Source organism: Salvia hispanica, chromosome 3, assembly GCF_023119035.1.
Source record: "Salvia hispanica cultivar TCC Black 2014 chromosome 3, UniMelb_Shisp_WGS_1.0, whole genome shotgun sequence".
Taxonomy (NCBI): Eukaryota; Viridiplantae; Streptophyta; class Magnoliopsida; order Lamiales; family Lamiaceae; genus Salvia; species Salvia hispanica.
This window is the reverse complement of record NC_062967.1, coordinates 51,894,155-51,901,226: the sequence shown is the minus strand read 5'-3', so window position 1 is coordinate 51,901,226 and position 7,072 is coordinate 51,894,155. Positions and strand designations below refer to the sequence as shown.

The following is a 7,072-nucleotide window of genomic DNA, read 5'->3' as shown; positions in this document are numbered from 1 at the left end:
GGCCACCCCAATGATCCCATATTGAAAGATCAATTTCATTAACTACAAATGTATTTTCCCCACACAACAAATGCATCAGGCCAGATAACATTGATTGCATGTGAGACCCAAAGAGCTAGAGACACAGCAGAGTGACTGGTCCATTATCACAACTCAAAAACTCAATCTCTAATCATTACAATCAAAATTAAACAAGGCTTTATATTAGACGACGAAATTATAAACTAAATGCAAGAGCATAACAATGTAGATTGAAGATTAAAGTAGTATCATTAATTAGTCAGTAATCGCCTCAAAATGTGATTCTCACTGTTGCAGACGCATCTATACTCACAAAACAGATTTATACATAGATATTGATCCTTTCTACCGTTCATGGCTAGCTTTGTAAAAGCTCACCAGGCAACGGATGGATGATGTATCTGAACTCCCGGCATCTCGTTCCTTCCCTATAGAAATACATCTTTTGTCTTGTTAGTGAGGTTTGCTAGATTTGCTGTGACGACAGACGAGGCTTTCCCTTGCCGGAATTTAGGTATTGGGAGACGAAGAGTACCCCCATCACGATGATGAGGCAGCCCACGAGCGTGCTGAAGAATAAAGCGCCTGGCTGCCTCGTCTGGACGAAACCATACACCCCACTAGAGGTCACGAGAATGAGATCTGTCAGCCCATCATTTGAGAAATCATCGCAAACCAAAGAGTGTGTCGGAGGTGCAGGGAGATTCACACTCGTCACCAATGCTCCTCCAGGAGATAGCACGACGGCTTCTTGATCCCCTGCTGCAAGAATCAAATCCTGGCTGTCGTGTTGGCGCAGTGGAAATGGCTTTAGTGTGGGGATGACAGTAGATTCACTCATCCCAGATGGAGATGGAAGGTTCGACCATGTAGCGCCTGTCAGGAGTTGCCAATTCCAGATGGCATCATGTCCATGCAAGCCTGGAGAGTATGATGTAACCTGAAACATATGTAATAATACATCTTTAATCCAGAGTATACGTAGAAAGTTTCTTACGTATTCGGTAGAAAGAGAACATGTGAATTTTAGATTTCAACCTTCAACGACCATAGAATAGTTGAGGAGATGAACAATAAGTCAAAAGGAGAAATTAAGTACATAGGGACAGCACAGCATACCTCCCCTCGATTTGTTAGGAAGATGACATCACCATGGCTTCCCTTACGATGCTTGTGGCCATCATTTGTTGGGATCAGAATGGGTGCTGCGACCTCCAAAGAACTCAAATCTGCATGTCGACCAAAACCTCTGGAGAACTCCCCATGTTGGAATAGATTAAAAGGAGCGTGATGACATATCGAGGCATTGAAAAGTTGTTCCCGAACTGGAACGCCTGATGTAGCAACAGCCCAACAGGGGCGCAGCACTTCAATAGATCCACTCACAACAGTCTGCTCAGCACCATTCGCTCCAACCACCTATGGATGAGACAAAGCACAGAAAGTGTCTTAAATAACATGATGAATCACCTCAACTAGTCCAAATGTACTAGTAATCACAAAATCCCTGTTAGTTTGGAGCAAAAGATCACCTGAACATGATCTAGGACACCGTCTCCATTAATATCAGCATGAAGTCCACCTTCTTGAAGATGCAGCTGGTTTCAAAATCAATTCAATACATGAAGTCATAAGGTACAAAGAAAGTAAAGGCACACAAAACAAACTCGAGCTAAATCACGTCTATCCAGGAAATGAATAAAAATATAGCTGTGATGCTACAATCGAATCACAGGCTCACAGCAAAATCACTCGCTAATTGGCCAATGATATTGTTTCTATTATAGATGTTAAACATCAACATATAACCCAAATAATGATGATACCCAACCATAGGTAAAAAGCTTTCAATAGAATAGCCACAATAGCCAAATTTCCATAATTCTGTACTCTTCTTGTACGTGTGTCAATTATGAGGTGTTATAGAAACCCGAGAATAAATCTTTTTCTATATCTGATTTTCACCTTACATAGTGTGCGTCCGGATGCCAGATGAACAGCTTCAATCCCTTCCTTCTCATGAGCAACAACAACATTAGGTACCCACCACAACTGAGTGTAATTTGTTATAGTAGGTACATAAGGCATATTCTGCAGAGTCAAATCAAGGAAGTGATCAGAAAATACCAAAATGAGTACTGCCAAAAGGCCAAGATAACATGAATATGATTATCAGCAGGTGCACTGCACATTCATGGGATTGCATAGTATTCCATGTTGAACCCATTAAAACCTACAAACTCTTTGCTAGCTACTAAATAATTTTGAAATATCTTCCTTAAAATCTAATATAATTTGGAATCTGAAATGTTTACAATGGATATAGAACTAAGTGTCATGTGTTAAGATGCATTACAGGTAAAAGCGTCTCAAAAACGTACAGTACATCCTCCAAGCCTCTAACTGTTATCAGTGAGTATATGAGAAGAAAAAGGAAATTATATACTGAAAGAACTATTGAAAACTCACTTTCTTTGTTTTTGCTGATTTAGCCATGTTAACTGTCTTTTCAATGGCATTGGAGATCTTTTTCGTCACATCCTTTCCAGGAGATTGCTTTTCTTCAGGCTTGTGCAAAGGGTAGTTAGTTGACTTGCCAGGTAATTTCTTCAGTGTTTTCCTCTTGTGACGCCTGAAATGTGCCAACTTTAGTACAGTGTCTTCCCGGCGTTCCTGATAACATGCAACTCACAATTGTCAAAATTATGAATCAACTTTATATCAAATCAAAGATGCTGTATTGGGGATGAGAGCGAAAAAAAATCACAACTTACCCAGTGATGTGGCATGACCCCTAGAATGGATTCTCTAAACTCCCTGCATTCAAACTACAGCAGAGAACAACTATGTAACTTCTTCATCATTATGCCAATAGAGTTGAAAAAATATCGAACAGACAATAACACATTTCTATTATACAAGCCATACATTATATAAGGTAGGATAATTGAACCAAACACTTGAAATGAGCATTACAGGAATGTGAATGTGAATGTGAAGTGAGACTTTGCCTGCATTTCTCATACGTCACGATTACAACCAGTAACACCTAGTAACTAGAATTGTATAAGTAGAGAAACTTGGCCCAAACTTTAATGCCTTCCATGTTGGTAATTACTCCCTCCATCCCAGAAAGTTTGTCACAATTTTCCATTTCCGTTTGTCCCACAATATTTGTCACATTTCACTTTTTACCAATTATGGTAGTGGACCTCATATTCCACTATCTCATCCCCACACACATTTTATTATAAAACTAATATATAAAAGTAGGATCCACATTCCAACTAACTTTTCAACTCACTTTCCATTACATTTCTTAAAACCTGTGCCCAGTCAAAGTGTGTCAAAATATATGGGATGGAGGGAGTATTAATAATATCCAACAAACATTTGAAATTGCTTATCATTTCAAGTTCAAATGTAGATCCCGCATTCAGTCATAAAATTACCGAAACTTGATGAATGCATTTCATCTCCTATGATTACAAATGCACATGATATGTGCTATTTGAAAATAATGTCTATTTTACTAAAAGAGCACCAAAAGCTGATTCACTAGAGCTAGCCCTTTCTCATCTTTCTATATCTCCTAAGTCCTAACAATTCAATTTCAAACCATAACTTCGTACAACACATACATGAAAGAGTATATAAGGTTGGTGCCGTCCTCTACTATAGAGACAAACATGTACTAGAGTATATTTTTCAAGAAATGGTTTGTCGAGAGTCAAGAGTGCATTATTATTCCATAGCAACTTATCAACAGACATTTTTATCTGCTTCCCCCCATCTCCCCAAAAAATCGACTTCCATATATTCTCCAAAATACACCCGACAACTGTTTTTGAAGTCAGCGCAGCAACTAATGAGTTCACCAAAAACAATATCAATCATCAGCCTCTTAGCCAAATTTTACTTAGTAGATTACCTCTCCCGGATGACGGGTATTTAATGCATGGACGTCGAGCTTGTAGTTGTGCTGTGGAATCAATTGTGCTGCATCAGATGTTTGAGCCTCAATGTTCTGCTAGATAGGAAATTTGGAATCAGCTTGAGGGCACATTACAAATAGTTCGAAGGAGGGGAAAAAAGATTACACATTTTAGTAGTTGATTTTGTTACACATGTGCGGAAATAATATGATCTAGTAAGTGTTAGTCTAAACGAATCACAAAAAAAAGTATTTGGAATTGGAATTGATCCATGAAAAGAATGGAAATTGGTGAAAATAAATGATTGCCTCTTTTTTCCTGGTCCACCGCAGTTCACCACTCCGGCCAGAAAAAGCATAAACCGCAAAGTGTCGTAAATCTACTGTTCCTGCATTTTCAGACTCCTGAAAACACAATGAAATATATAAAATAATTAGCAATAAAATATGCATATTGAGTCATTGACAGCCAACTAATTTTGGGTACCTAGAGTGAACATATAAAATAATTTTATATCCTGCTTAAATCATTTTTTTTGGAATTTTCATCCATTCAAGTATTCAACAAAATAAAAATCACAAATTTATCAGTATCAATTATCATGGAAGTTCTTACATCCTTTTCAGCGGCACTTCTTCTGTGATCCTCGGCTTTTTTCTCAGCCATCTCAATCTCCTCAAAAGGATCAATATGCACCTGGATTTAAAAATAATCAAATAGAGATAAAAGCAACTAGAAATTTAGAGTAAAGCATTATACAAAGAGATGGCAGTGTCCTAAAACCAAACATTCTAAAGGAAATTGCATGTTTAGTAAAGTCAGAAGTCCATTTAAAGAGGAATAGCATAATTTTCCAAGACTGATTAGAAGACCAACTACGTCATACTATTAAAATCACTTCACCAATTGGAATAATTACAAATGATAACTATTATTAAGAATCCAAGACCAGAAAACCTTTCAAAAAATAAGAAGGCTGAAGTCTGAACATCCTCACACATAACTTCAAAAATTCCAGGACTATATATGTAACTTCCACAGCTGTATGCTACAAATTAGGCGCAATGGTAAGGAAACTACATATGCTGAAAAATATTCTGAAGACTTCCTTCCAAATTCTGGTAGGGCAAAAAGAGTTTCAATAGAACTCTATGCATAAACTATTTAAATATACTCTAAGGATAAGCATCATACATGAGGCTGCATCTCCATTCTGCCACCAACAATTACCAAGCCAGCATCTCCATGCCTCAATGTATAATTACTAACCGAGATAGCAATCTCCCTGTGATGAGCATTATGCGGAAAATCCTTCTGTCAAAGGAAAAAAATAGGAATCAGCACATAAGGAAGCAGAACTTCATAAGAGCAATATGAATCTTCTAACGCACCTGCAAATTTTCTTCCCATAACTTCTTGAGGTTGTGGTCGAAGCACATGACGGACCACCCTGATGTCACAACGACTAAGACCTGCTTTCGTGCTTCTCTTTTATTGTAAGTCTTTTCAATAACTCCAGTAGCCATAGCCACAGCACGCCTACCAGTAGCTATGCGGGTTTTGTCAGGCAAAAGAGAGACCTCTGCCAGCACTCGTGCTTCACTAAACCCTTCGTCCACACGTCTTGAATGAGGTTCCAAAACCTAAATGCATATTCGATTTAGAGTTAATTCACAAAGGACACGTCAATTAGCTTCTTAGGAGCAAAAATTAAGGGTTGCATTCTTATGACTTTTACAATTCTCTTTTGATGTTAACTAAAGCTGGTTTGTTTAGCAATGCATCATGGTAGATAGCTGTTTCTAGCAAATTTCACAACACATTTAAGTCTAGCAGCTGTTCCTTCTTTTTAATAAGAAACGATCTGATATTCTGATCGTATACGAAAATCAATAGTACTAATATACCTGAATTTTTGCATCGTGCGTGGCTATGAGAACCTCCTTCTTCCCGTCGCCGTTCAGATCGGCGACAATCGGCGGCGGGAGGCGGTCTCCCTCGTACTTTATCGGATACTCATCGGAAAGATGGAACCACGCCTCTTTAAACGAGAAATCACCCTCGTGCTACATTCATCAATCAAAACTGAATTGGCCTTGGAATTTGAGTACAACAAGCATGCTGCTAGGGTTTAACTAACGATTTGCACAATTTAACTGTAAGCATACCTGGAGAGAGAAGAAAATCGCGAAAGCTGAGAGCATCAGAATTGCTAAATCTCGCTTCCTCATATTTTCAATTCAATTTCCTCTTGTTTCAGAAATTGTTCCAGCTATCCTGCCTATCGGTGAATAATCTCTGCTAAGTATGAATATTTAACTGATCAATTGCTAAGCAGGAAGATTTCCATCGTCTTTGTCGGCATCTATGTGCTTCAGTCTAGAGAGAGAGAGAAGGAAACGGGTCACGCTTCAATATTCGAGAGTCGAATTCGATTCGTACCCGGTTCCGGTGGTTCATACTTTAACCCGATTAGATAAATTGATATTGAACTGCTTCCAAAAATTATCCGTCAGAACTTCGAAGTTATTATTACTCCTTCCGTCCCGACTAAGATGACACATTGTTTAGCCGACACGAGATTTTAGAAGTTATTAGTTAAAGTGTTTAATTGGAGATAGAGAAGGTGGATGTAAGTATTAAAGTAGAAAGATAAAGAAAGATGGATATTTTAATAAGAGTGAGAAAAAGTGGTTGAGTGTATTAATTGGAGAGAGAAAGTTATCAAAAAAGGAAATGTGTCATCTGAACAAACTAAAAAGGAAAACATGTCATCTTAAGCGGGACGGAGGGAGTACTAAGTATGACCCACATGCGATGCACGACCCATTCTCTTTTATTTATACTTATTTTATACTGTAAAATGATTTTATAAATTCATAAAAATATCATTGTATGAAATCTGAAATCATAAATAGTATATAAAATAAAAAATAATTGTTAAAAAATATAAAATTAAACAAAGAAAAAAAAATAACACATATATCAAATGAGAAACAATATTATTATTTCAAGTTCTAAACTCATATAACCAAAAAGTGTATAAACTAAAAATTCCACACAAATCACGTATCATTTAAATCACTTTTAGATCTATACTACAAAAGATCAATTAC

The 7,072-nt window shown here is 37.4% G+C and overlaps 1 protein-coding gene across 1 annotated transcript; it reads right to left on the bottom strand.

Annotated features, from left to right (window-relative positions):
- Nucleotides 1–220: 220 nt before the first annotated feature.
- On the bottom strand, nt 221–6,378 carry LOC125214660. Its single transcript, XM_048115776.1, has 13 exons — nt 6,125–6,378; nt 5,864–6,022; nt 5,348–5,599; nt 5,151–5,270; nt 4,572–4,652; nt 4,265–4,360; nt 3,953–4,048; nt 2,796–2,849; nt 2,491–2,694; nt 1,987–2,112; nt 1,554–1,619; nt 1,141–1,440; nt 221–961 (listed from the first exon to the last, which is right to left on the bottom strand). Exons 1-13 carry the CDS (start codon nt 6,185–6,187, stop codon nt 488–490), a joined length of 2,091 nt encoding a protein of 696 aa, XP_047971733.1. The 5' UTR covers nt 6,188–6,378; the 3' UTR covers nt 221–487.
- Nucleotides 6,379–7,072: the final 694 nt, after the last annotated feature.

Excerpts from the sequence above, each read along its gene's own strand:
- LOC125214660 (XM_048115776.1), bottom strand. The coding sequence starts at position 6,187 with ATGAGGAAGCGAGATTTAGCAATTCTGATGCTCTCAGCTTTCGCGATT. Across the intron at positions 4,049-4,264 it reads GGTGGACCAGGAAAAAAGAG|AACATTGAGGCTCAAACATC; the intron begins GCAATCATTTAT and ends CCTATCTAGCAG. Across the intron at positions 2,850-3,952 it reads ATACCCGTCATCCGGGAGAG|TTTGAATGCAGGGAGTTTAG; the intron begins GTAATCTACTAA and ends TCTCTGCTGTAG.